We start from the raw sequence: 27,910 nt of genomic DNA on the forward strand, positions 1-27,910 counted from the left end.
ATGACATTTGATAGTTTAAAGTTTTCAAGGAATTGGTCCATTTCATCTAAGTTGTCAATTTTATGTGCATAGAGTATGTCTTAGAATTCCCCAATAGCCTTTTAATGAATATGAAGTCTGTAGTGATTTCCCCTTTTCCATATCTGATATTGATGATTTGAATCTTCTCTCACTTTTCTTGGTTTAGCTTGGCTAGAAATTTACCAAATGTACTGATCTTTTCAAAGAAGCAGTTTTGGATTTCATGGATTTTCTCTATTTTTAATTCTGTTTTCAATTTCAATACTTCTTTCCTTGTGCTTGATTTTATTTCTAGTTTAAGGTAGAAGCCAAAGTTACTGATTTCTGATCTTTCCTATTTTCTAATATGAGCATTTAATGCTATAAATTTCCCTCAAATCACTGCTTTTTGCTGTTTTCAACTAATTTTGATAGAGTGTATTTTCATTTTCATTCTGTTTAAAATATTTCTAATAACTCTTGGGACATCTCTTTGACACAGGGATTATTTAGAAGCATATTAATTTCCAAGTGTTTGGAGATTTTACTATCATTTTTCTATTACTGATTTCTAGTTTAATTCCATTGTGATTGCAGAACATACGCTGTATGATTTCAATTATTTTTAACTGGTTAAGGCTCGTTTTCTGACAAGCCTTATGGTCTTGTCAGATATGGTCTATCTTGGTGAACAGTCCATGTGCACTTGAGAGATTGTATTCCTGCTGTTGTTGGGTAGAATGTTCAATATCAGTTGGATTCAGTCAATTGATGGTGGTGTTCATTTCTTCAGTATCCTTTCTGATTTTGCCAGCTTGTTTCCATCAATTACTGAAACTTTAATTACAGATTTTTTTTCGATTTCTTCTCTCAGCTCTTTCAAGTTTTACGTATTATATTTTGAACCTCTATTATTAGGAGCAAACACATTTAGAATTATTAGATCTTCTGGGTGAATTGACACTTTTATCAGTATATAATGCTCTTCAATATATAATGTTCTTCAGAGCAATTTCTTTGCTCTGAAGTCCACTTTGATGCTAATATAGCCACTCCAACTTTCTTTTCATTAGTTTTTCTTTCTTTTTTTTTAATTGAAGTGTAGTTGATTTACAATGTTATATTACTTTCAGGTGTATAATATAGTGATTCAATATTTTTATAGCTTATACTCCATTAAAATTATAAAATATTGGCCATATCCTCTGTGCTATACAATATATTCTTATAGTTTATTTATTTTATACATGGTAGTTTGTACCTATTAACTCCCTACCCCTAGAGTGCCTCTCCATCCTTCCCTCTCCCCACTGGTAACCACTAGTTTCTCTATACTTGTGAGTCTGTTTTTTATTATATTCACTAGTTTATTTTTTAGATTCCACATAATAGGTAATAACAAATAGTAATTGTCTTTCTCTATCGTACTTATTTCACTAAGCATAATAATGCCCTCCAGGCTCACCCTATGTTGTTGCAAATGGCAACATTTCATTCTTTTTTTAATGGCTTTTCATTAGTTTTTGAATGATATCTGTTTTCATTCTTTTGCTTTCAACCTATCTGTAATATTGTATTTGAAGTGAGTTTCTGTAGATGGCATATAGTCAGGTCATATTTTTAATCCATTCTGACAATTTCTGGCTTTTCACTGTTGTCTTTGGACCATTTAATATAATTATTGATATGACTGGATTTAAGTTTGCCATTTTATTGTTTGTTTACTGTGTGGTTCCTCTGATTTTTTTTTCCTGTTTCCCTTTTCCTGCCTTCTTTTGGATTATATGAACATCTTTTAGTATACAATTTTAATTTATTTATTGTGACTTTGACATCTCTTTGTATAATTTTTTTAGTAGTTGCTCTAGAGATTACAAAACACAACTTTTCACAGACTATTTAGAATCGATATTTTACCACTTCAATTGCAGTGTAAAAGCCTTTCCAGCATTTTGGGCTCTTTACCCTCTCCACTGTATGCTATCATTGCCTTATGTATTACATTTACATACATTGAAAATCCCATCAGAAAATGTTGTAATTTTCATTTTCAATCAAAACTCAAGAGAAGAAAAACAGTCTATTATATTTACCCACTTCTGTCTTCTTCATTTGTAATATTCCAATTTCCCTTCAGGTGTCATTTCACTTTTGTATGAAGAAATTCCTTTAGCAATACTTTACCAATTCTTTACCAGCAAGTCTGCTTACTATGAATTTTCTTAAGTTTTCTTTCATCTGAAATTGTGTTTTAAATTTTGCCTTCATTCTTGAAGGATTTTTTTTTTTTTTTTGCTGGATCCTCTGGATTGATAAATCTTTCAACCCTTGAAAAATTGTTGCTTCTTTCTGATAGTTTCTGATGATAAATCTGCAGTCATTCAAATCATCATTCCCCTATACATAATGCACCATTTCTCTCTGAATGCTTTCAAGATTTTTTCATTATTATTCAGCAGGTTTCTTATGATGTATCTATCTGTGAGTTTCTTTTGGCTTATCCTGGTCGAGATTTACTCACTTTCTTGAATCTATAGGTTAGTGTCTTTCACCAAACTTGGGAATTTTTCAAGCCATTATTTCTTCAAAGATGTTTTTCAGCCCTGATGTCTTTCTCCTCTCCATCTAGGTCTCCAGTGGCATGACTGATAGACCTTTTATCATTGTCTTATGTGTCCTTAAGGCATTGTTTTTTTTTTCCTAATCTTTTTTCCTCTCTGTTGTTCATATTACATAATCTCTACTTATCTACCTTCAAGTTTACTGACTCTTTCCTCTGACATCTCACCTCTGTTATTAAACCCATCTAGTGTTATTTTTTTTTATAATTCAGTTATTGTATTTTTCAATTCTGAAGTTTCCACTTGGTTTCTACTTCTTTAGATCTTCTATTTAGCTGATTAGACTTTGTATCTTAACATTTGTTCCAAGAGTGTTTGAGTTGTTCATTTGAGTTTTTAATAGTAGCTGATTTAAAGTCTTTGTCAGATAATTGCAACATTTGCATCCTCTTGTTATTGATATCTGTTGATTCTCTTTCACCATTCAAGTTGAGGTGTGTATGATTCTTTGTATGCTTGGTAATCCTGCAGTATATCCTGGAAATTTTGAATATGACATTATAAAATTCTGAGTCTTGCTTAAATTGTATGGAAAACATTTATATTTTTGCCCTAGCAGTCAATCTGATTAGGTTCAGGCCACACATTCCCACCAGCCTTCCATGAGCTGATGGTCCACTGTCAGTTCAGTTTTCAAAGTTTTTACAGTGTTATTCAGATCTGTCTGGGTTGTGTGCATGTGTGTGTGTGTGTGTGTGTACGTGCGTGTGTGTAACTAACTAGTGGTCAGTGTGGAACCTAGATGGATGTCTATTATCTCAATTCTTTGGTATACTAATTAAGATCTGATCAACACAGGTGCAGATTAGTGGTGAGTATCCAGGAGCTCATTTAAAAAAAATTATAGTATCACTTTTCAGAATTCCTACCTCTCCTCATTCTCCCCAGTGCTACACAATTCCTGGGACTTCCCTTTCTTCCAGTTGGAAATTGTTCACTTCTGCAGTTGTACCACATCTGGAGACAAGCAATGGGAGTACAGAAAGATATAAAAGCAACAGTGGGTGGCTCTGGCTCTCTTGTGGCCACAGCTCCATCAAACAGAGACTAAGGGTTCTTCTCTCCAAGAGTCTGAGTTCCTGAAGGCTCTTACTGCTGCTATTGTTGCTGCCACTGCATGACTGCCTTGGGGTTGGGATGTGAGAAAAGAGGAATAAAGGAAAAAGTGGGGCATGTCCCCACTCTCTCACATGTCATGCAAGAATTAGAGGGCTTCTCCTGGAGTTCTCTGCCTGTACTACAGGACTCACTTCCAGGTTCCCAAATGCATTAAGTTCAGGGCTGGGAATGGGGTGGGAGGAGAGGGAAACTCACCATTGGTTTGTTAGCTCCTCAAATTCAGGTGTGGTGTTCTTCAATCTTCCTTTCGCTATTTACTTTTCAGAATTCTCAAATAGCTGTGCCATGACTTCTGTCCAGGTTTTATGATTGTGCTCAGTGATGGACAAAGAGTAACAAAGTACTTAACCATCTTACCCAGAACTGTAATCAAGAACTGAATTTTAAATAAATCACTCTGGTGGTTATACGGAGGGTGAATTTGACAGGGAAAAGATTGAAGATAGGGAGACCAGTTAGAAAAGTACTATAGTAATCCAGGAAATAGATGAAATCTCAAACCTGGGCAGTGGTAGTAGAAATTATGATGAGAATGCCAATTTAAGAAATATTTGGGAGGTAAAATTGATGACTTAATGAAGTCACCTTCTTACAAAGTCATAATTGAAACATGGAAGAAAGGAATTGAAAGTGATCAAGGCTGCTGGCTCCATTAAAAATAAATAAATAAAATACTTAGGAATAAATATAACAATAAATAAATAAATAAATAAAATATAACATGTATAAATATATAAAATATATAATAAATATATAAAATAAATATAATAGAAATATAAAACTTATACTCTGATAATTATAAAACATTGTTGAAAAGAAAGACAAATGGAAAGACATACCAGGTTGTAGTGTAAGCCCTGACAGTTGGATTTTCTCTTTTTTTGTAATGCAAGTAACCAATTTAAGCCTTGATTGCCCAGATAGCCACTTCAAAGAGGCACCCGCTTCAAAGAGGCACCCACTTCAAAGATGGATACCTCAAAAAATAGATTGCTAGCTGCCCCCAGCCCCATTCCCACTCCTTTGTTTTAGCAATTTGGGTTGATTTTGATAACTGACCGTTTGGGCTGCTTGGTTTTTTTTTTTTTCTTCTTCTTCTCTAGCTTAGAATTCCACTCTTGTATTTTAAATTCACCAATACTGAGTAAACACCAGAAACCTAGGTCCCTACTCTCAACTTACATAAAAACAGAACCCCAGGCTTGCTCACTCACTTTCTCTGTCTCCCTCACCCTCTCTGTCTCTGTCTCTCTATCTCTCTCTCCCCCCTTGACCACAGAGTGGGTTCAGCCACAACATTGGTTATGAACAGGCTGAGACCAGCACAAAACACACATCCATAGATTAGAAGATTTAATATGGTTAAAGTGGTAATTCTTCCCAAATTGACCAACAAATTCAATGCAATCTCTATCAAAATCTCAATTTTATTTTCAGAAACTGACAAGCTGATACTAAAATTCATATAAAAATCCAAGGGACCAAAAATAGCCAAAACAAACTTTAAAAAGGAGGACAAAGTTGAACAACTCTGAATTTCAAAACTTACTAAAAGCCACAATAATCAAATGTTATGATACTGGCAGAAGGATAGACATATAGGTAAATGGACTAGAACTAAGAGCCCAGAAATAAGTTCTCACATTTACAGTCAATTACTTTTTAACAAGGGTGCCAAGATAATTAAGTGGAGAGAGTATAGTTTTTTCAATAAATGGTACTGGGGCTGAAACAGAGTAAGACCCAGTGTGGTTCTCCCTGGTACAAATCCTTTCCATGTCCCCCGTTTCTTGTTTTTAGGAAACAGGATTTATTCAGTTTCCTTGACCTTCCCTGACTTCCAAAGGGCAACTCAAACAGTTGCTAATCAGGGAAAGGAGGGAATGCAGAAACAAAGGAGGAAACAATAATGCAGTCTTGGGGCAGGGTCCTGGTTCCTCTTCAAGGAACATACATAACAATACCTTTAAGTTCTTCTGCAGGAAGTAAGGCCCCCACCCTGGTGGAGGATGGCAACTTCAGGCTGAGCACAAGATTTCTGGAACACCACCCCTGCAATTTTCACACCAAATTTTGCCTACAAAAACCTCTCCCTGAAAACCATCAGGGAGTTCAGGGTTTTTAGCACAAATGACCTGTTCTCCTTGCTTGGCTCTGCAGTAAGCCTTACTCTGCTCCAAACTCCAACATCTAGGTTTGGCCTCATTGTGTGTCAAGCACACAAACTTTTGCTTGATAACAAACAGGGCAACTGGATACCTGTTACCAAGGCTGTTGCCCCAGAATCATACTCCTGCCCCTCCCTCTAATGGAAACTAATTGCTCTTATCTAAATTTCTGGAGGAAGCTGCAAAGAGGAAAAAAAAAGAACTGGTTAGAACCAGCTAGGCCCAAGGTGGTGGAAGATATGACTTCCAGTAGAACTTGAGCTTCATTATATACTCACTATAATACATTAGCATGCTAAATGACACACCCACCAGCACCATGACAGTGAAGAGTTGCCATGACAACAACTGGACAAGCCCACACAAGGACTAATAAAAAAACGTTGCCTCAGTTCCAGGTCCAAATGACAACCCCATTCTCAAATAAGTCATGAATATTCCTCCCTCTCTTTCCAATTCCTTCCATTTTACCTCAGCCTTCCTCTATATATATGGTGTTTCTACCCAAATGTGGTTGAGAAGTTGATTTATGAAGTTTCCACTTCTCCATTCTTTAGCCATTGAATAAAGCTTGTGTTGTTCCAATCTCAGCATCAGTTTCATTATTGGCTGTGCAAATCCAAGTGGAAAAAGAACCTCCCCGGCCAAGACTGTTACAGAAACGACAGGCCAGCCAAGAAACAAGCACCACTCGGAGGGTTGGAGTACTCAGATGTATTACACCGGCGGGCTCAGAGGGGCTTCTGCTCCGAAGCTCTGAGCACCTCCAAGACGTATGCATGAGGTTTTATAGGGTAAAGTACAAGCTTGGGGTATTCGGCCAATAGGCATGGAACAGCTTTAGCAGCATCATTATCACAAAAGTGGAGGCAGGGAGGCAGCAAACTAACATTCCAAAGCCAGATATGTATCTTTGAAAACCCAGCTGGCTAGCAAAAAAACATGAACAGCAAACCAACACTAATTAACTTAGATTTACAAGTTAGTCCAGCAGAACTCAGATCAGTATTTCGATACTTAGATTTGTGAGTTATCTTGTTAGCCCAGCCCAGCCTCTCCTTCACATTCCTAGACGTGTGAGTTATCTTGTTAGACCAGCCCGGCTTTTCCTTCACAAGACAAGGGGTCTCAGCCTGGTCTAGGACCCTGGCACTGTTGCAGGAAAAATGTGTTACAGTTCAGTGTTATAGCTCAGTGTTACTGCTCGGTGTTACAGCTCAGTTGTGACAGCAACCTGGATCCGGGCGAGAGACCAAGCAGCACTCAGAGACTTACAGAACTCAGGTTTATTACACCAGCTGGCCCAGAGGAGTTAACACTCCAAGCTCTGGACTCCATCTGTAGGTTTACACCGGCTTTTATAGGCTGCCAGTTTACACTTTGCAACATCATATGCAAATGAGGTATAACGAAAGTTGACTAATTAGGAACAAGCTTTGTAGAAATGGACCAATCAGGAGGGAGAGAAATAACCAATCAGGAGTGAGGGAACTGGACCAATCAGGAGTGAAGGAAATAACCAATCAGGAGTGAAGGAAATAACCAACCAGAAGTGACCTCAGGGAACCAATAGAATTTTATGGGTAAGTAAGCCGTTTCAGAGGCAAAAAGTGAGATAGAGTCTCTGGGCCAGGGAACCAGATGGTGCTGGCAGGAGAGTAGTGGCCCTGCCTGTCTTTTTATGGGGCTTCCCACCTCAGCACGGTCCAGGCAAACAATTCAGTAACATATCCACAAGAATGAAAATGAACTTGGACCCTCTACAGCACATCATATTCAAAAATTAATTCAAAATAGATTTAAGACCTAAATGTAAGAGCTAAAATAAAAAACTCTGAGCAGAAAACATGGGGGTAAATCTTCATGAACCTGAATTAGGCAACAGTTTCTTAGACACGACACAAAAGCAAAAATATCCAAAAAATGGGAAATTAGACTTCATCAAAATTAAAAACTTTTATGCTTCAAATAACACAATAAAGAATGTGAAAAGACAATCCACAGAATCAGAGGAAATATTTGCAAATCATATATATAACCAGATTATGTAAAGAATTCTTACCACACAATAATAATGAGAAATATAATCCAATTAAAAATGGGCAAAGAATTTGAATAGACATCCTTCCAAAGAGGATACACAAATGGTGAATGATCGCGTGAAAAAAAAAAGTCCAGCATCATTAGCCAACAGGGAAATGTGAATCAAAGCCACAATAAGATACCACTTTATGCCCATTAGAATGGCTACAATACAGACAGATAATAAAAAGGGTTAGATAGGATGTGGAGAAACTGGAACCCTCATACACTATGGGTGATAATGTAAAGTAGTGCATAGTCCAGCAATTTCCCTAAGTGTATACCCAAGAGAATGAAAACATATGTCCACACAAAAACCTGTACATGAATGTTCAAAGCAGAATTATTCATAATAGCCAGAAAGTGGAAACAATCCCAATTTCCATCAGCTGATGACTGGATAAATAAAATGTGGTATATCCATACAATAGGATATTTTTCAGCAATAAAAGGAAATGAAATACTGATACATGCAACAACATGAATGAATGCTAGAAACATTATGCTAAGTGAAGGAAGCTAAACACAGAAGGCTACACACTGTCAGATTTAACTTACATGAAATATCCAGAATAGGTATATCTATAGAGACAGAAAGTAAATCAGTGGCCATCTAGGGTTGGGGGGTGGGGATAGGGTGGGATGGAGACTGCTAATGGGTGTAAGGTTTATTTTTTTTAACATTTTTTTATTGAGTTATAGTCATTTTACAATGTTGTGTCAAATTCCAGTGTAGAGGTTTCTTTTTTGGGGCGATGAAAATGTTCCAAAATTAGACTGTGACAATGGATGTACAACTCTGTGAATATACTAAAGACTGCAGAATGGTACACTTTAAATGGGTAAATTCTGTGATATGTGAATTATATCTCAATAAAACTGTTAAAAATACATAAGGTTACAAAGGAAACCAGTTATATTGAACTAGAGTAATCAAAATTGAAACAAAAATTCTTAACAAATAAAATATATGTGCTTCTTTAATAAGGCATTAAACAAGATCCTAGAATAGAGTCTTAGAGGTCTCCTGCTGTGACACACACTAGATTCAGTTGCTAGATTGCAGGGAGGTCCCAGAGGTCCTAGAGGCAAGATAGAGGCAGTGGCTCTTCATCAACCAGCACAGAGGATGTTCAAGTCCTCTGTTAACAACCGAAGCTGTATCAGTACACATCACCGCAAAGATGGTGGAGATGGGGGAAAGAGAGAGAGAAAAAGAGAAGAACCTCCTTAAGGCTTTATGGAGGAAGGACTGAATAAGCGGTCGATGCTTGCATTCATGGGTCATCTTGCTGATATCACAGGTAGAAATTTCTCCTCTTGATAGAAGATAAGGACCAAAAAATATTTCAGTGCACCATTCCAAGTTTTTTTTCAAATGTAGACTCTAGAAAGCCGTCTAACTACAAAAGTAGCAGGGGGAGGGTATAGCTCAGCGGTAGAGTACATGCTTAGCATGCACGAAGTCCTGGGTTCAATCCCCAGTAACTACATGAAAAATACATGAATAAATAAAATAAAGAAACAAACAAACAAAATTGTAGAATAGATAAACAAGATTACACTGTATAGCACAGGGAAATATACACAAAATGTTATGATAACTCACAGAGAAAAAAATGTGACAATGAGTGTGTATATGTCCATGAATGACTGAAAAATTGTGCTGAACACTGGAATTTGACACAACATTGTAAAATGATTATAAATCAATAAAAAATGTTAAAAAAAAAGAAACAAACAAACCTAATTACCTCCCCACAAAAAAAAAAAAAAGTTTGGGTTAAAATCCTAATTCCTACCTTCTCATCATCTAGGAAGATGCAAAGAAAGCAGGCAACCTGAAATGGGGACCAAAGGGTACACACTTCCAGCTGCCCCAGATCTGAACACTGAGTCCTGTCTGCCCAGTAGCAGGTCTCTCGCCTCGGACTGCCCCTCCCCGCCACCAGGAGCCTCCTTCTATAGACTCATCCATCATTTCACACGTAGCTCAACTCCTCTTCCTGTGATGAGAAGGCCTCCAAGTAGAGAAGAAAATTGGATAAGCTAGACCCTGAGGCAGAGCCTTTACAAGGCTCCTGCATGGGGCTCCTGAGCAATAAGGAGGGAAGTGAGCCATTTGAACAACAACCATTAATTTTTTATTAAATTTATAATCAAATACTACAAGAGTTTATTCTCTTTCATAAAGAAAAAAACTTAAATATTTACTACATTATCAGTTTAGCAAAAGACAAACAAAGACAGTAAAAATGAAGAAAAACAGTGAAAAGACAAATTCAAGGACAGAATAAATACGGCCTGTGTACATCCCTGCCTGGCCTGGGTGGCTGCTGCCAGAGCACCAGACCCTCAGATTCAGAATTAGCAGCAGTTCAAAATCTCCTCCAGTTTCGATGGGTCCAAGGGGGGTATTTTGGTGACTTCAAAGAAGACCCTGCAAAAGGAAGAGGGGTCTGTTCAAATAGGCTGAGGCAAGCAGGCACCAGGGAATAAGTGGGCTATAGGCCCTTGGTTCCCTATCTTGCTTTGACCCTGGAGCAGAAAGTAAGGTAAAAAGTACCTGAAAATTTTTTTCCCTTAAGTGAGGTGAGTCTGGCCCTTCCCATGACTAAGCACAAACCCAATGTCAACTGCACTTGGTACTTACTGGTGGGAATACTTGGAATGGACAGTCTTGAGCTTATTGCAAGAACACGAAGTCAGCAGGGTGTTCAGCTGCCTGACCAACGGGTGAAGATCAGAGGTCTTGTAGCCACTGTAATACTCCAGGGTAGGAGCCTACAAAAAGCAACATGAACAGTGACTTTTATAACAGGAAGCAGACCCTTCCTGTCTCCAATACGCCAAGTTCTAACTTCTTATCCACAGTGCAGCAGAGAAGACTGTCAAACATTTCAGAGACTCATACAGCACAGACACTGACCAATAATCCTGGGGTACTACCTAGAAGAAAATGTTCCAGCTGCAAGCTAATGGTATGGCTAAACCCATTATCACCAGTTGGATATTAACCCTGGCCATAGGTATGCATGGGTGCTGAAATCCACCAAAGAATTTAAGGAATAGGACTGACCTTGTAATTTACCCACTCTCAGGTTAATGGCCAGGCAAACCTCAGAACAAACTTGAGGTCCTAACTAAATAGCCAATAGCCATCATTTCATACATTCATTGTCTCATTCAACTTTAAGGATGCCTAGTTTATGGCAAAAGCAATACAGCAGAGTGTTCAAGAGAGCAAAGGTTCCAGAGGCAAATTTCGTGGGTTCAGATTCCATCTCCACCAACAGCATGGCCTTGAACCAGTTACTTAACCTCTCAGTGCCTTGGTTTCCAAATCTGCCAAATGGGGTTCATTACAGTAATTATCTAATAGGATTAAATGAGTTAATATACACAAAGCACATGGAACAGAGTCTAGCACATACTAAGTAGCCAAATATGGTAGCTAGGATTACTATTATCAAGCCCCGTATAGGATGCTGAGAATACAAAGATGACTAGGGTTCCTGCCCTTGAGGAGTCTGTAGTCTAGTGGGGGAGACAGACATGCACATAGAGAATTAGAAAATGTGTGGGAGGTGCTATGATGGAAGGGAGCATGGGACACTGGAGGAATAGAGCCACAGGATCCACAAATTTGGGCTGGGAGAGTCACAGAAAGCTTTGAAGAGGAGGGCACAGCTGCAACAGGTGTTGAAAGCCAAGTGGGAGCTCCACACGTAGAGAAAGGAAGATTTATTATTCTGTGAGGTAGTGGTTTTCTAAAAATGTCTTAAATTACTTTCCCTGAACACTTTTTTTTCCCCAAATATCTTACCTGGATGCCCAAATATCCTACCTGGAATTGGGGGTGGGCGCTAAGAAGCCCATCAGTTTGGTTCCCTTCCCCTTTTACATGGCCCCTGAGATACTTCTGCAGGGATCCTGGGCTCTACTGAATACTGTTTGGCAAAGGGTAGGCTCCCGCATGTTGAGGAGGGGAATAACATATTAACATATGGGGGAACGCATCATATCAAGGTGTGTTAAATAAAATTAATAGCCCTATTGTCACTGCCCCAATTGTTCACATCCCAATGCTTCACACTGACTATTATAAAAACCTACTCACTGGTGTTGCCACTTTTGTACACTCTCTCTCATCTAATATACCTTCTATACTGCTATATTAGTATTGTTCCCAAAACAAACAGGAATATGTCACTATCCTGCCTAAAAAAAAAAAAAAAACTTGTATTGCCTTAGTATAAAATGGGTCTTTCAGCATGGTAGCAAAGACCTCTCCCAATCTGACCACACTCCACCATTCTGGTCTCACCTCTCACCATTCTCTATTGATACCTCCCCTGTTCTAGCCATAGCAAATGTCTTATTCTGCCCCAAAGACATCACACTGTTTTCTTACTGCCCTCACATCTTTTTAATTATTGTTCCCTCTGCCTAGAATGTCTCCTCTCCCAGGTTCCCACTCATCTTTCAAGACCCAGCTCAAAAGTCACCTCCACTGTGAAGCCTTTCTTATCTATAGAAGCAGTGCATATAGCGTAGAGGACTGTGGACTGTCGGGTTCAGATCAGGGCTGATGCTTAGCTGTTATTCACTGGCACTGCCATGCCACATGGTGAAACTGAAATATTTCTATACTGACTGGCAAGTAGGTTGCTACCCTAAGCTTCTCAACTGTACCCCCTCCAGGACCTATCACACTTCCCCAGGATCCAAGGGTCAAAGCCTGGGTCAGCATGGGGTCTCCAGGATCATCGCTCTGGAACTATGGCCACATCCATTCTGATTACAGAGCAGGTGTACAATTTGAACAGTACTCCTAGTTCCCAAAGCCTAGCTCTGCCTCTCATTAGCAAAACACGGAAATTTACTTCTTATCTGTAAAACAGGGGTAATGTTGATCTCATAGGGTTGTAGTGAAGATTGAGTTAATACACAAAGTGTTTAGATCATTGTCTTAGTGCTCAATAAATGTTATCCATTATAATTGTTTTCTTTTTCATCATCATCACTGCCATTTACTGAGTGCTTTCTTGAGCCCAAGAAATTTCAGTGCCTTGTCCAAGTTGAGACAACTGTTTACAGGGATCCTCCTCGGCACACAGAGGTTTCCCCATCAGTAGTGGTGCTAGAGCCCATCAGGAGGGGCTTAGGAGTGGTTGGGAAGAGGACACTCATCTGCGACCATACTGTTTCTACTTGGATGGCATGTTACGCATCAGTAAAAATTCATAGTTTTCTAAAGTTGCTTTTAGTCACAATTTTTTCTAAAAAATGAGAAAGCATCAAATATGCATTTTACTTGTCTCGGGGAAGGAGGCTGTGGGGGCCTTCCTCCTCAGAGAAGAGCACTATAGTATGCCTCTGAGTCCCCCATTTTACACATGGACAGTTGCTTGCTTTCACTACTCTGTCCTCTGAGTCAGTGCTTTCCAAATCCTGTTCCCACACACTCCCTTGGTGGGGGGAGGGTCAACCTTGCTGAAGGGACTGCAAGGAACAGGGGTGGAATGGGGTCAGGTAAGAAGTGGGCCCACCCCACCCCCTGCTGCAACCAGAATGACTTCACATCAGTCTGCTTTGTGACACTGGGCTTTCAGGTCAGTTTTCTTTGCATCAAAGGGTACCGTGATTAAGCAAAATGAAATAAAATACTTCAAACACAAATGAACTTATTTACAAAGCAGAAACAGACTCCCAGACATGGAAAACAAACTTACGGTTACCAGGGGGCAAAGGGGGTGGGAAGGGCTAAATTGGGAATTTGAGATTTGCAGATAGTAACTACTATATATAAAATAGATAAACAACAAGTTTCTACTGTATAGCACAGAAACTATATTCAGTGCCTTGTAGTAACCTATAATGAAAACAAATTGAAAACGAATATATGTTTCTGTATGTATGACTGAAACATTATGCTGTACACCAGAAATTGACACAACATTGTATACTGACTATACCTTAATAAAAATAAAATAAAATAAAATAAAAATAAAAATAACTTCAAGACCATTGCTATAGAAACCCTTTAGGCAGCCAGGCCCCTACGATGTCAAGATGTTAAAGAATGCAAGTCTGCTGCAGTTTTGTCACGGAGTTTCCCACGGCCCTAATTTAAACCTTCCCCCTCAGCTGACCCTGGGCTTTTAAATCCCTCTCCTTTCTCCCACACCTCCCCCGACCCCCCAACCCCTGCCCACAAGTGTTTACCCAGTGTCCGAGTTTCTCCATGTAGAGGGCCAGGAGGAAGGAGCCAGCAGCTAGCTTGGAAGCCCTCTCCTCGATATAGTCGTATTCCTGCAGGGTCATCTCACAGATGAAGCGGGACAATGTCAGTGTCTTCATGCTGGCATGGACACACTACAGGCAGGAAGGAAACTGGCTCAGCAATCAATCTGGAACTCTGGCAAGAGCAGAAGAGCCCCTGCACGCACCCTCTCCATTATCTCCCCTCAGGCCTAAAGGGCTTTCTGCCTGAACCATGTACCTCTTCTGCGAATAGAAGTCACACTAAGGCTCCAGCCCCCAAAGCACAGAATCTTTAGGAGGGAGGATTCTGAAATTGGCAATGGTATATTGCCACCTTTAGGGTTTTAAAGCAATTTATCAAGCGTGCTTGTCGTACCTTCCCACCTCCCTTTTCTGTACATGTCATCCTTTGAAGAGCCAAAGCCCTCCAACTGTAACTTTGCACCTGGCTCCAGACTAGGAGGTATTCCATGCTCCAAAAGAACTCTTTCCCTTTTGTGGTTTGAATCTTTGAAAAATACATATAACCTATAATAAGACACACTTGCTGAATACAAAGAATAATTTATAAAGTGGCTTTCCCTGTAACCAATATTCAGGTGAAGGAAGAGAACTTTGCCAGCATCTCTCCCAAACTTCCCATGTGCCCCTTCCTGCTCAGAGAACCTTCCTCCCCTCCCCTACTCTGCCCTCACCTCAAAACTTTATAGGCATACCATGGAAATCTGCAATTTTCTTCCCCCCCACACTCCACAAAGATCACCAATCTAGGAGGGGGGATTGAAGGAATTCCCCTGTCCCCAGTTGTCTCTTTTCCTTTTCCCACCACTCAGGCAGCCAACTGAGCAGTGGGAGAATGAAGATGTGCCTCCTGCCTCTTACCCGGGCATATCTGCGCAGAAAATGATAGGCGATGGGAATGTTGACATCAAATTTGAGGGTTTGCAGGATGCTGATTTCCATGGCAAGCATCTCATCACGCTTATAAATATCTTCGCAGATGTACAGGAAGTCATCCACATACTGTGGGCAGGACTCCTAGGGGTGGAGAGGAGAGACAAGTCACAACGGGGCAAAGGCAGCCCACTCTCCTCTCTGCTTGGCAATGAAAGGCAGAGGAGGAAAGTGGGGAAGGACAGGAGGTAATAACATTTCCTGGCATAAACCTTCAGGGTAGTTCTGAGAGTCAGATTCTGGTTGATCTGAGGGGTCCTTCTGAAAAACAAAATCAAAGAGACAGAAGGAAAGAGGATAGGGCCTCCTGGGGTAGATTCTTAGGGCACTGAAAGCGGCATAATGTGACACGGGGACTGGGAGCAGTCATCCCTCTTCTGATGAGTGGGAGTCAGGGTGGGAAATCTAAGGCCTGCTCTGGGGGAAGGAAGGAAAGGAGACCACAGAAAAGGGAGCTAGAGATGGAAAATAAGACTGCACTTGGTTTCCTAGTGTAAGGAATGAATAAGGATGTTTGGGAGGCAGCCCTGCTGGGCTTCCAGGCAGTGAGAGAGAGGGAGACAGGCACAGAGGGATCCTAAACAGAGACTGAGGACTGTGGGGGGTGGGGAGGACTTTCAGGGGGTTAGACTGGGAAGACTCAGGCCAGACCAAGGGTGAGAACTCCTGTCCGGGAGCAACTTCCCATGTCCTGCCTTCTGCAGGCTGAATCTTGGTTTGGAGAAGAGGACCAGAAGCATGAAGACCCCTGCATCTTGTCTTGAGCTGCATCTCACTGCCCACACCAGCCTTCTTCTCACACCTTTCTCTATTTTCACATCACAAACGGGACCAACCCTCTGGGTTTGCAGTCAAGGAAATTGAGGCCCAGAGAGAGGAAGCAACTTACTCAAGTTCACACAGCCACCTAGTGACAACACCAGGGCCAGAAACTCTCCTTTCCATTGCCCTATTTGCTAGCGGCTCCTTCCTTTCTTCTTTTCTCATACCATCTCCATACCTACCCTGGCAAGAGGCTTTCTGTAGTTCTCAATCTTGTGAGGGGAAGACACCCTTCTCCAAAAAAAAATGCAGTGTGTGTGTGTGAGGGGTGGTCCTTTATCCAAATAATCAGATGGGGGGTGCTGCCGGTTTCAAAATTTGCTAACAAGTACCCCTCACACTCTCTTCCTCCCTCCTGCTCTCTGTTGGCCAAGGACCCCAAGCTGCTTTCTTAACCCCCTTGAGGCTGAGGCAGGGGGTACTTGCTCAAGCCACAAGGATATCCCTACATAGGGGGATTGAGGAGGAGGGAGAGGAGGGAGAGAGGGAAAGGAGAGAGGGAGGGGAGCAAGGTAATGAACCAGGAGGCCAGTGATCAGGGAAGGAAATGAGCCAGAGAGGGAAGCAGGGAGCAAGGGAGAGAGTGAGGGAGGAGGAAGGGAAAGAGGAAGAAAGGGAACAAGAAGGCTAGGGAGCAAATGTGGAAAGGGAAGGAGGGAGAGAAGGAGCCAGGGAGGGAAAGAGGATGGAAGGGAGCGAGTGAGAGTGGGTGGGAGAAAGCGATCAAGGAAGTGAGTAAGAGGGAGAGGGAGCTGAGCAGAGAAGGAGTAGGGAGTGAAAGAGAGCAAGGGAACCATGGATCAAGTGAGTAGAGAAGGAAGAGAGCCAGAGCAGGGAAATGGGGAGAAGCAGAGGGAGGAAGAAGAGAGAGAAGGAGCAGAAGAGGAAGAAGGAGACAGGGAAGGAGGGTGGGACGGAGTTATGGTGGGGGCCAGGGTACCATGGAACAAGGGTAGGAGATAGGGAGGGAAGGAGCAAGCAGGAGGGGAGAGAAAGAATAAGCAGAAAAGGAAGGGGGGAGGGGAGATGGAGGGGGGGGGCAAAGGGGAGAGCGAAATAGAAGGGAGGAGAGCAGAAATCAGAGGAGCAACACAGAGTAGAGGGAGGGAGGAGAGAGGGAAATAGGATGGGACAAAGGGGAGAGCATTACCGTGGGAAGGAGAGAAGAGAGTAAACAAGGGAAAGGGAGAAAGGGAGGGAGGGTGGAAGGAAGAAGGATGGGGTGGGAGGGTGGGAAGATGGCAGGGAGGGAGGAAGGCACAGACAGTGAGGGATGGAACCAGGGTGGAGGGAGCAGGGCATGGAAGGAGGGAGCAAGTGAGAAGGGGAGGGAGGGAGTGAGAGAAGGGTCCAGAAAGGGGGAAGTGGGAGAAGAGCAATAGAGAGTGGGTGGGTGCAATGGACGGAGGGAACCCAGTATGGAGTGAGTGAGTGTACAAAGCAGGGATTGAGGGATGGAGGGAGGGATTGAAAGAAGGCTGGAGGGAGGAAGGGAGCTAGGGAGCAAGAGCAGAAGTGGAGTGAGGGCAGAAGTGGAGTGAAGGCAGAAGTGGAGTGAGGGCAGAAGTGGAGTGAAGGCAGAAGTGGAGTGAGGGCGGAAGTGGAGACATAAGTGGAGAGAGGGCGCAAGTGAGGAGAAGGCACAAGTGGCAAGAGAGGGAGGCAGGTAAGGAGCAAAGGAGGGGGATTGGAATTAGAGAGGGAGGTTCTGACCTAGGTAGGAGCTAGAGTGAAGGAGAGATGGAAGGAGGGAAGCAGAAAGTCAGTTGGAGATAGAGCTGACAAGAGAGCACAAAAACAAACCCACAGTTCTGGTACTCAGTAAAAGTTGCTATTTCTCTGCTCCTAAACCCCAAGGCTTTATACAACTTGCCTATCTGAAGGAAAAATGAGAGTTGAACAAGCTCATTTAGCATCTAAGGAAGAGGAAAGAATCAGGTAAGTTAGACGGATTATACTTATGAAGGAAAGGTCAGCTACTTGCTTTTCTACTGCTACTTCAAAAATAAATAATTTACATGGACTCACTACCATCTACACCAGGCCATTTTCTTTTAAATGTCTCAAGCACCTAGATTTGGAAATGCTTTCTTATGTATGCAGCTCAAGACTCCACTAGACAGAGGTGGAGTTGGCAGAAGTAGAAAGGGGGCTGAGGGGAGAGAATTGTGGTCCAGAGGAAATTTTAAAAAGAACAACCCACTTAACTGGGCACATGCCTACATCATACACACATCTTCAAAGAGGAAATGGGAGAACTTTGTTAATGCCAGGAAACAAATATACCACCATTTGCACCCAACAGCAGCTTCCCTGCTAAGGAAGACAGACAAAAAATTGGTAGGAAAACTTATTTGTGTGCACAATGTACACACATGTATGTATATGTATACACACATATATATATATAATATGTACACATGCATACATATATTCATATGCATGCATATATATACACACATATACATACATATGTAAATAGATGTACATACATATATATCTGGCTTCGATAGAAACCAATTGATTAGTTTTCTCCAGATACTATGGAGTCAGGCTCACCTCAAATTTTGCTGCAATCAGAAAAGCAGTGGCACCAAGGAGTTGTAGCTTGTCCTTCTTGCATATTACCTCCATAAGGTAGTGATCCACAAACTTCACTGCCAAGTACAGGGTCTCGTGCCTCATCTCAAATGTAATCTGGAGGAATACACAAACAGGACAGGAATCTGCATATTGTTCAACTCCAAAGCCACAGCCAGATAGGTCTAACTATCTGGTCTGTGGCATTGGAGACAGTGGAGCTGCTGAGACCTGGCCAGCCAGCTGAAACTCAGCTATGAATGCCAGAACTGCTTCAGCTAGGTGCCTGGCTATATCTCTTGTGTCTTTGAGGACCCTGGCATTATCTATCCCTACACTTCTGACCAATCTATCCCTAAGTGACCAATCTTACATCAGGAGAGATGCTCTGCCTTCTCTGTGAGCATCTGGAGTGAACACACCCTCTCTCCTTGATCTCTAAAACTTAGATTCTTGCTTTCCCCATTTGCTACCTGTAGCGTAAACCCTGCCAGCTGGCTTTTCTTTCTGTAATGCAAGTGCATGACTTAAGGTTTGATTGCCAAGATACCCACTTCAAAGAGGCATCCACTTCAAGGATGGCTATCTCCAATGAATGCACTGCCAGCCACAAGACTAGATAAAGAGCCAGGCCACCTCCCTCACTGACACTGCTTTGTTTTAGGGATCTTGGTTGGTTTTGATAACTGACCATTTGGGCTGATTTTTTTTCTCTTCCCAGGCTTTAAATTCCTGCTTTTATGCTTTAAATTAACCCATAAAGAGTGAGCCACAGAGACCCTAGGCTCCCACCCTCGGCCCAGTAAAAGCAGAAGAACCCCCTGGCCAGCATGCTCACATGCTCTCCCCAACCTCACTGTGTGGCCCCAGGTGTGCTGTATAATTTCCAGCTCCCATAAGTAATAAACCTTTATTTTTTTTCAAAGTTTCCTGATGGTTATTGCTGACGGGCATCTCACTATCATAATAAGAACCACAAGGGCTAGTTCAGCCACAACATTGGTTATTGATAGGCTGAGACCAACACAAAACACGACTACCTTGTACAGTAAACTCCCCAAAGAGATTTTTATTTAGCTCTAAAATGCAGAGACCTGTTTACTAGCTTACTCATTCATTAGTTTCTCTTCCCAACTAGATATGCTATTAGAATATCTGGATTGGGAGCAAGTACCAATAGCACCATTTGTAAGTTAGCTGAGGTGCTGGAGGCCAGAATGAGATCAAAGCATTAGTAGTATAACCCTCCTTCCCTTCTTTCTCTTATTTATTCTTGTTCTTGCCTTCTCAAACTCAAAGAAACCATCTCCTATAGCTTTAGTACCAAAGTTAGTGCTGGCCCATACAGCATCTTTGTGCAAATGCAAAATAAGGTGTCTCTTTGGGTGAATGCAGCCCTGCAGGCACACATTTATCAAGTAGGCAATACTTTTATATAAATAAGCAAAAGGTGCCCGTGCCTCAGGGCACAGCAACCCCACAGCCAGAAGCCACAGCTTAGCAAACAGTATGATCTGGATTACATTGCCTGCTTTTGCTTTGGCTAGAAGCTGTGTGTAGGCACAGTTTGCACTGTACACAGGGGTCCTACCCAATCCTCAGTGGTGATTCCTCCTCACCCTTAGGTTCTTAGGATTCAAAAACAATAAAATCTATACTAGTCCAATACCTTAATCAATGCGTGAATCCTCTCTTTAATGCCTCCACCAAATAGTTGTTCAGTTCCTGCCAAAGAACCTCCAAGTACAGCCAGATTTCTCTTTGAATGTTTTTAACAGAAGATTCTTCCTTCTACTGAGTAGAAATCATCCTCACTATAAACTTCACTTACCTGATTGGACCTCCTTTTGCATTGGCTACTCTTATTGACTGGAGCCTAGATGACCAAAAAGTAGGTCCATAAGAAGCACTGGAGAAATGGATGTATATTTGCATAGGCAAATTATCAGAAGATGCTTGAACACATTGGTTTAGCAACAGATATACTACATTTATCAATAACAGAAATACCAAGAAGCCGTTCTTACTGTTCTTGGGATATGGCCTTGGATCATCTCAGAAATCTGTCTTCTTTAGTTTCCTATTGCTTCTGTAATAAATTACTACACATTTAGTGGCTTAAAACAGCACAATTTCATTACCTTACAGATCTGGAGGTCATAAGTCCATGGGACTCACTGGGCTAAAAAAATCAAAGTGTTAGCAAGGCTATGTTTCTTTCTGAAGGTCCTAGAAAAGAATCCTTTTTTAGCTTCCAGAAGCTTCCCACATTCTTTGGTCTGTGGTCCCTTCCATCTTCAAAGTCAGCAATGGCTAGCCAAATCTTTCTCACATTGCATCACTCTACACCTCCCTCTTCCACATTTAAGGACCCTTGTGATTATAATCAGGCCCACTTGGATAATCTGGGATAATCACCCTATCTTAAATTCAGCTGATGATAATCTTAATTCCAGAGTCTAATTTCCCTGTGCCATATAAGGTAATACATTCACAGGTTCTGGGGATTAGGTTGCGGACATTTTATTCTGCCTACTATATTTTCCAAAGGGATGTCATAAGAAAGGTATGAGAAGAGTTCATGCAGATGAAGAGAAATGACTATCACCTTTAAGTATGAAGAAATTGAGGTTGGGGTGGAGGGCAGGCAATAGGTCAGTGGTAGAGTGCATGCTTAGCATGCACAAGGTCCTGGGTTCAATCCCCAGTACCTCCATCAAAAAAAAAAAAATCAACATAATCCACCATATCAATAGTCTAAAGCCACAAAAATCAAACCAATAGATGCAGGGGAAAAAGCATTTGAGAAAATTAACATTATCATGATAAATATGTATCATCAAACTAGGAATTATCAAAGGTATCTACAAAAACTCTACAGTTAAGATCATACTAATGGTAAAAGACTAACTGCTTTCTTCCTAAGATCAGGAACAAAGCAAGGCTGTCCACTCTTACTGTTCCTATCAACATCATAATGAAGTACTGCACAGTGCAATAGAACACAAAAATGAAGTTAAAAGCACACAGTTTAGAAAGGAATTAAACTGTCCCCATTTGCAAATGACATAGTGTCTGTGTAAATAATTTCAAGAAATCTACCAAAAAAAGAACACCTAAGAATTAATAGGTGAGTTTTAGCAAGGTCATAGAGTACAAGGTCAACATACCAATATCAGTATTTCATACTGGCAGTATACAAATGGAAACCTGAAATTTTAAAAATACCATTTACAATAGTTCCAAAAAAAGAAAATATTTTGGTATAAATCTAATATGTACAGGATCTGTATGGTTAAAAAAAGAAATCAAAGAAAATCTAAATAAATGAGAGGCATACCAAGTTCATGAGTTGGAAGATTCAACGTAGACAAGAAGTCAGTTCTACTCGAATTCACCTATAGATGAGTGTCAGGGGTACCCAGTACCACTGCCAGGTATAGTGATTTCTAGGATGACTCACAAGACTCAGCATATAGTTATATTCATGGCAATTATTTATTATAGCAAAAGATACAATGCAAAATCAGCAAAGGGAAAAGGAGCATGGGCAAAGTCTGGTGAAAACTGGAAGTAAGCTTCCAAGAATCATGTTCCAGTAGGGTCTCTCAGGATGCACTTAATTCCTCCAGCAACGAGATGTAACAAGACATGTAAAGTATTGTCTACCAGGGAAGCTCATTAATGACTTGGTGCCTGAGACTGAATTGGGATCTGGCCACATAAACACTCTGCCTCACATGTACCAAAACTCCAGACTCCCAGAAGGAAAGCAAGTGTTCAGAATAAACCACATTGTTTGTACAAAGAGTTTAGGCACAGTTATCATTAAAGGAGAGTTTTACAGCAGTGTAGGAAACTGTTTACCAGTCAAGTTCCCAGATGCCAGCCAAAGGCCAACCTTGCAAACAGGCCTTTCTAGGGATAGCAGTACCATGCCTGTTACGTTAACTCTTTTCTGCACAAGATAGAATTCGATTCCAATCAAACTCTTAGCAGGATTTTGTTTTATAGACATGGACAAACTGATTCTAAAATTTATCTAAAGAGGCAAAGACACTAGAATAGCTAAAAGAATTTTGAAAAAAAATACAGAGTTAGAAGAATCATGTTACCTAGCTTTAAGACTTATTATAAAACTACAGAAATAAAGAATGATGTTGGCAAAAGGATAGACACAGGGGATCGATGGAACAGAATATAGAAGTATAGAAATAGACCCACACAAATAAGACCAATTGATTTTTGGCAAAGGTGCAAAAGCAGTTTAGTGGAGAAAGTATATTTTTCCACAAATGGTGTTAGAACAATTAGACAGTCATATGCAAAACAATGAACTTTGACTTCAAGACCTTCATACCTTATACAAATTTAACTCAAAATGGATTATAGATTTAATGTTAAAGCTATAAAACTTTTAGATAAAATGTTGAAGAAAATATTCATGACCTAAGTTTAAGCAGAGTTCTTAGACATGACACAAAAAGCATAATCCATAAAGAAAACATTGAAAAATTGGACTTTATCAAAATGAATATCCAGAATGTGTAAAGAACTCTCATAACTTGACACAAAGAAGCCAAACTACTCATTTTGAAACTGGGCAAAACCTTAGACACTTCACCAAAGAGCATATACTGATGACAAAGAAGTATGATGTTCAACATTATTAGCCCTTGAAGAAATGCAAATTAAAACTATGGTGAGATTCCTCTATACATCTATATGGCTAAATTCAAAAAAAAAAAAAAAACCCAACAATACCAAGTGCTGACAAGGATGTAGAGCAACTAGAATTCTCATAGATTGCAGGGGAGAACACAAGATGATACAGTCACTCTGTAGCAGTTTCTCATCAAGTTAAACATGCATTTATCATGTGACCCAGCAACCCCACTCCTGGGTATTGACATTGGAAATGGAAACTTATATTCACATAAAACCCTGTTCATTAATGTTTATACCAGTTCTTTGTACAGTTTTAGAAACTGGAAACAAACCAAATGTCCTTCAGTGGGTGAATGGCTAAATAAATCATGGTAAACATACCATGGAATACTACTCAGCAATAAAAAGGAATGAACTATTGATACACACAGCTTGGATAGATCTCGAGGGAATTATGGTGAGTGATAAAAGTCAATCACAAAAGGTTACCTACTGCATGATTCCATTTATATAACAATCCTGAAATTATAAAATTTTAGAGGTGGAGGAACAACTTAGAAGTTTCCAGGGACATGAAGGTGAGGGGAGGGAGACAGCTGTGGCTATAAAAGGCTAAAATGAGGAATCCTTCAGGTGACGGAACAGTTCTGAATCTTAAATGTGGTGGTGGTGCTTACGAAATTTACAAGTGTGATAAAATTACATAGACTAAACATACACACAAATAAGTGCACATAAACTGGAAAATTTTAAATAAGGTCTCCAGACCTTGATTTTGACACTACGTTAGTTATGCAAAATGTTACCACTGGGAGAAACTGTGAAGGGTACACAGGACCTATCTCTCTATACTATTTTTTGCAACTTCTTGTGAATCTATTATTTCAAAACATGTTAAAATTTCATAGACCTGTATGCCAAAAGTCAATTTTACTAATTATTTTAAAATATAAAAATCAAAGTTATAAAAACACTATAGATAATATCACCTTTTCCAGAACTGTGATTCTCCATTCAAAGGTATACACTAGCATCACTTGAAGAGCTTTAAAAAATGTGTGTCCTGGGACACACCCCCACAATTCTAATTTGGTACATCTGGGATGGGATGTGGGCATCTCTGATTCTGTGATCTGTGCACTAAAGATGCACCCCTAGTAAATAACCACCACTTTAAAAGGGGGGGGATAATATACACACATGAATGTTAACACTGTCTGTAGGTTGTGGGATCACAAGTAATTATAATTTCTTACTTGGCTATAATAAATGTGAATTTTTGTGCAATAAAAATAACAAAAAAATAGCTTTAAAAAAAAGATTCGGGGCATCATTCTAGCTGGTAGAGATATTTTATCTATTATCCATTTATTTCCTAACCCTACTCCCAGTCTCATGTCATCTGTGAATTTGATAACGCTCTGTTCTCATTTACATCACTAAAAAAATGTTGATGAAAACAAAGTCCACTGGCAGTCTACTAGAACTCTCTTTTTTACTTGATGACGAGCAGTAATCTTTGTGGTCAATTTTACTTATTTAAGATCTACTCAAATTCTACTTTTATCCAATTTACTATTCTTCATCATTTCCATAAAATGAGAGACATTTTCATGCTTTGCTGATATTCAAGTATACCATGACTACCACATTTCTCTAGTCTGTCACTCCAAAGTGAGCCTGAACCACTCCTCTGGTACTTACAGAATATTAAACTATATTATGTTTTCTTCCCAATTACATAGTTAAGACTCCACTGGGCACAGGCTATGCCTTATAATTCCTTGCAAACTCCATGGCAATCCATTCCATTCCATTCCCTCAAGAAATATTTATTGACACCTACTACATCCAAGTACAATTGTGGGCTATCCTTCCTTAGTGTAAAGTGATAATTAAGTATTGATAGCAGTATACGCTCAACATCCAACCCTGGAAAAATATCCAACTGCCATGTTTGGTGCAACACTGTCCTTATTATCCATCCCATCCCAAGCTTGAAAGACTTTGTCACTGAGCCTTATCCAAACCACTAGATATACTTTCACGGGATTTTGAGGATGACTAAACTACCATATCATTGTCTTTTCTTAGAAATATCTCTCCTTCCACTGGGTTCTCACAGTGTCTTATTAATAACATTCTTAGAGTACTTAGTATATTCTACTTTGTATTGTACTTATCAGTCTACATGTCTTATCTTGCCCCAAGGTCATAAGCTCCCTGAGGACAGGAATCATGGCTTATTCCGCTCTGTAGACCCAGTAAATTTTTACTGTTTGGTACCTGGCAATGCTGAATGAATAATTGATCAAGAGAAGAGCAGTTCTTTAAGGCAGCAGTTGTCAGGCTTACCTGCACCTCCACCAACCAGTCCACAAGAATGGCCCTCATGTCACTGTTGATGTCAGTCTGCCTGTTCATGTATTTTTTAAGTATGAACTTTTCCTGGCAGCAAGAAGAAAGAGATGGTAACAAACAAAACTCTTCTTGTAGTTCAAAAATTGCAACTTTGGAAAAAATATTCGCAACTAGTATCTCAGAAGAAAATTATAACAAGTAACTTCTTCCCGATTCTAATTCATTACTTTCAACTGGCCTCAGATAGGGGCTGATCAAAGTATCCTTTTCCAACTAAGTTCTAGCTATCCGTGGACACACAAAAATTCAAGGGTCAGGGTGGATATTGAGGAGTCCCAGGGAATATGGAATATTGGCAGGAACACACTTATGACTATAGATAAATACCAAAGAGGTTCTGCTCCCTTTTTTGCAATTCAATTTAAAGTCCAATACCATGCTGTGTAGAAGAGCCCTTCTCAAACTTTAACATGCATAAGTTAAAGATACTTGGGGATCTTTAAAATTCACATTCTAATTCAGAAGGTCTAGGGTGAGGCTGGGTTTTTGCGTTTCTAACAAGATCCCAAGTGAAATCAATACTGCCAAGCTAAGGCTGGCATTTTTAGTATAGCAAACTTATCTCTTGCTTCCTCCAAGGTATACCAAAAAAAAGTGCAGACTCTGGAGTCAGTTAATCTATCACTATGTCTCTAGAGAGAAGATGAGATACTCATCCTTCCTCTTATGCATGGCCTGCTAAAATTCTAAATTCTAGTTAGTAGATAATTTTGGTCCCATGTGCTCCACTGAGAGACAGAAGAAAATTTGAAATTGATGAATATTAGTGGTAAAGGAGACTGGCAGATTTCAAAGGAGAAAGAAAATTTCACCAGATTGGAGAGCTGGAACAAAGGGCTTCGTTTTATATATGATGCCAGAAATTTGCGTAGAGAAGGGAAAAGATCTCTCAGAGCAAAGTCTCAGAAGGAGACTACTTGATCATTTCTGTGTCTGAGATTACCTCCTCAGCAATTAGAGGTGCAGGCTTATGGTCTTCAAGGTAATCAGACTTTAGTTCATATCCCAGATCAACCACATACTAGTTGTGTGACTGAGGAGTTTCTCTCAACTCTAAAAGGGAGATAATGACACCTACCATTATGAAGTTATTGGGAGAACTAAATAAAATAATATACATACATCCCTTAGCACAATGTTTAACTCACAGTAAGATACCAGTAGATGTCAGTTTCTGCTATTATTATTTTCATCATCATTATTACCTTAAATGTGATGAGGAAATGAGAACTAGAAATCATTACCCCTCGGCCCCACCACCTACACACCTCTCTCTCCTTCGTGTAATTGAAGATATCCTTGGCATATACTGAGTTGAAATGTGGATCATTGTGGTCCTTGTCAGTATCCTCCAGGGGGGTCATCTGCTTGGAAATCACCAAAATGACACATTAGGAGATTAGGAGAAAGATTTCCAGGAAAGCTTAACACATACACATACACATACACATACACACACACACACACACACACACACACACACACACACACACACACACACACACACACACACACACACAAATGCCTCCTTTCTTCCCACTGTCATCTTCTGCTAAGGTTCCTCAAGCCTCATATGTCCTTGGCCATAACAGAGCATCCCTTGGCCCTATAATCTTCATACTGTTGAGTAACAAGAAATGCTTAGTCTGCCTTGTACATGCCTGCTCTGCCCTGAGAACCAGGCACTATTTTTACAGCTGAGGTCAAGATTCTCCAAGAAAGACATTCTTATTTCACTCTTTCAGCTTGTGTCACCTGTCTTCTTAGGTCCCTTGTTATGTCTCAATGCTTTGATCTGGCCCAATTCATCTTCTCAGTGGTATTTTCCTCCCTTCTCCACCTTTAACCAGGTTGTTTTGCCTACAAGAGGAGTCTTTCTCCTCCTGCTTGCCAAATCTCATCCCTTAATCCTTCCAATTTACAATTTAAAAACCATCTTCCTTGGAAAATGCCTCTGTGAACTTAAATCATCTTTGGCTAAGGGCCAATGTAACACAGATTGCAACTACTAAGAAAGGCAACTTCCTTAAAGAAATTGTCTAACCACTACTGCAAAGTATGCGCGCACGTGCGCACACACACACACACAGACACACACACACAGAGTATTCCAGACCCTTGAGGGTATTCCTGGAACAGATATTTTCTAATTGATCAGGTATATCACTATACCAATCAGGAAGCCAACTTGATTTACTATAGCCTACT

General features: G+C 40.3%; 1 protein-coding gene across 2 annotated transcripts in view; it reads right to left on the reverse strand.

The window, feature by feature from the left end:
* Nucleotides 1–10,111: 10,111 nt before the first annotated feature.
* The window catches only part of CCNB3 (cyclin B3), a 36,852-nt gene continuing 19,053 nt past the window's right edge, over nucleotides 10,112–27,910 (reverse strand). Inside the window, exons 6-12 of one of the 2 annotated variants that reach the window (XM_064483141.1) lie at nucleotides 26,971–27,066; nucleotides 25,637–25,729; nucleotides 18,593–18,730; nucleotides 15,140–15,295; nucleotides 14,219–14,368; nucleotides 10,644–10,774; nucleotides 10,112–10,430 (exon numbers count right to left, since the gene is read on the reverse strand). In XM_064483141.1, coding sequence (XP_064339211.1) covers nucleotides 10,358–10,430; nucleotides 10,644–10,774; nucleotides 14,219–14,368; nucleotides 15,140–15,295; nucleotides 18,593–18,730; nucleotides 25,637–25,729; nucleotides 26,971–27,066 — 837 coding nt within the window. In that variant the 3' untranslated portion in view covers nucleotides 10,112–10,357. Of the gene's footprint in view, nucleotides 10,431–10,643; nucleotides 10,775–14,218; nucleotides 14,369–15,139; nucleotides 15,296–18,592; nucleotides 18,731–25,636; nucleotides 25,730–26,970; nucleotides 27,070–27,910 lie in introns of both variants that reach the window. The other variant, XM_064483140.1, reaches the window with a different exon arrangement.

This window comes from Camelus dromedarius, chromosome X, assembly GCF_036321535.1.
Source record: "Camelus dromedarius isolate mCamDro1 chromosome X, mCamDro1.pat, whole genome shotgun sequence".
Taxonomy (NCBI): Eukaryota; Metazoa; Chordata; class Mammalia; order Artiodactyla; family Camelidae; genus Camelus; species Camelus dromedarius.